General features: G+C 36.3%; 1 protein-coding gene across 2 annotated transcripts in view; it reads right to left on the bottom strand.

The window, feature by feature from the left end:
- The window catches only part of Lmbrd2 (LMBR1 domain containing 2), a 53260-nt gene that overhangs the window by 38789 nt on the left and 13329 nt on the right, over positions 1-1142 (bottom strand). For both annotated transcript variants that reach the window (XM_023712025.1, XM_023712027.1), the window contains exon 6: positions 432-642. In XM_023712025.1, the coding sequence (XP_023567793.1) occupies positions 432-642 (211 nt within the window). The remainder of the gene's footprint in view (positions 1-431; positions 643-1142) is intronic.

Below are 1142 nucleotides of genomic sequence, written 5' to 3'. Positions count from 1 at the left end.
AAACCCTATAAAAAAAAAAAATTGGGGGGCCCGCCCATTAGCTCAGTTGTTTAAGTGCCTGCTTAAACGAGGCAGTCAGTCTCTGGGAGCGGTGGTTCGATTCCCAGATACTCAAGGCAACCCAGACCAGCACTGGAGGCAATCTGGAGCCGCCAAAAAACAAAACAAAAAAACCCTTCTGCATTAAAAAAAAAAAAATTGCCCAAGCAATAGGGATATAGCCTTTAATTACTGAGTATATTTTCCCTGATTCTTTGTCAGTTAAAAGATGGAGATGATACTGCATGAGACCGAATCGTCAGTAGAACATCATTTTAAATAAGCATCAAATTTGTAGCTGAAGCCCAGTTTTGCTAACAAAAAAACAGCAGTACCAAATGGGAAATGTACACAACATCATAACTATTGCTTGAAAGTTTAAATCTGTTTACCTCCATAACATCTTCTAAATTCTCTTCTGCATCTGTTTTCTCTGTCATCAGTTTCGCTGCCTTAAAATAAGTCTTCATAAGTAGATAACCTCTTTTTGCTCCATTCCAGTATGACCGAGGAATTTCCACCAACCCATACCCCAACAACAACACAAGAAGAAACAAACCCCATGTATTGGCGGCAGCTATACCAATTGTCTGAAGTTGGTTCCTAAAAGAAAGCATAACCATATGGCTGTGATAAATATATTTTCCTACAAAAAATAAAACCAACTAGTATTGAATGTTTTTTCAGTAAACCACTTTAAAGGATAGCTAGGATTTTAAATGAAAAGGTTAGACTTTCAAATATTTCTATTCTTATTTTCAGGCATAGCAGATATATTTTAATGAAAAGGAAGGTGGTTCATTAACCTGATGCTTTCCACGATTCTGGTTGCAAACTGAATTGGATGAAAACCAAATCAAATTTCTCTAAAAGGTCAACATTGAACCTAACCATTGGATTTGATTCGGTTCTCATCCGATTCAGTTGTGACCAGGATTCATGGAAAGAATTAAGTATATGAACCTAAGTACTATTATACCTCATAAATGGATTTCAACATGGAAAATATTGCTTCTATTAAGGTTAAAATTAGCATGTTTTTTTTTTTTTTTTTTTTTGTGGGCAGAACTGGGGATTGAACTCAGGCCCTTGCGCTTGCCAGG

The sequence above is a fragment of the Octodon degus genome, unplaced genomic scaffold (assembly GCF_000260255.1).
Source record: "Octodon degus isolate 3935 unplaced genomic scaffold, OctDeg1.0 scaffold00002, whole genome shotgun sequence".
Classification (NCBI taxonomy): Eukaryota; Metazoa; Chordata; class Mammalia; order Rodentia; family Octodontidae; genus Octodon; species Octodon degus.
The sequence above is the reverse complement of the archived record's forward strand: the minus strand, read 5'-3'. Positions and strand labels throughout refer to the sequence as shown.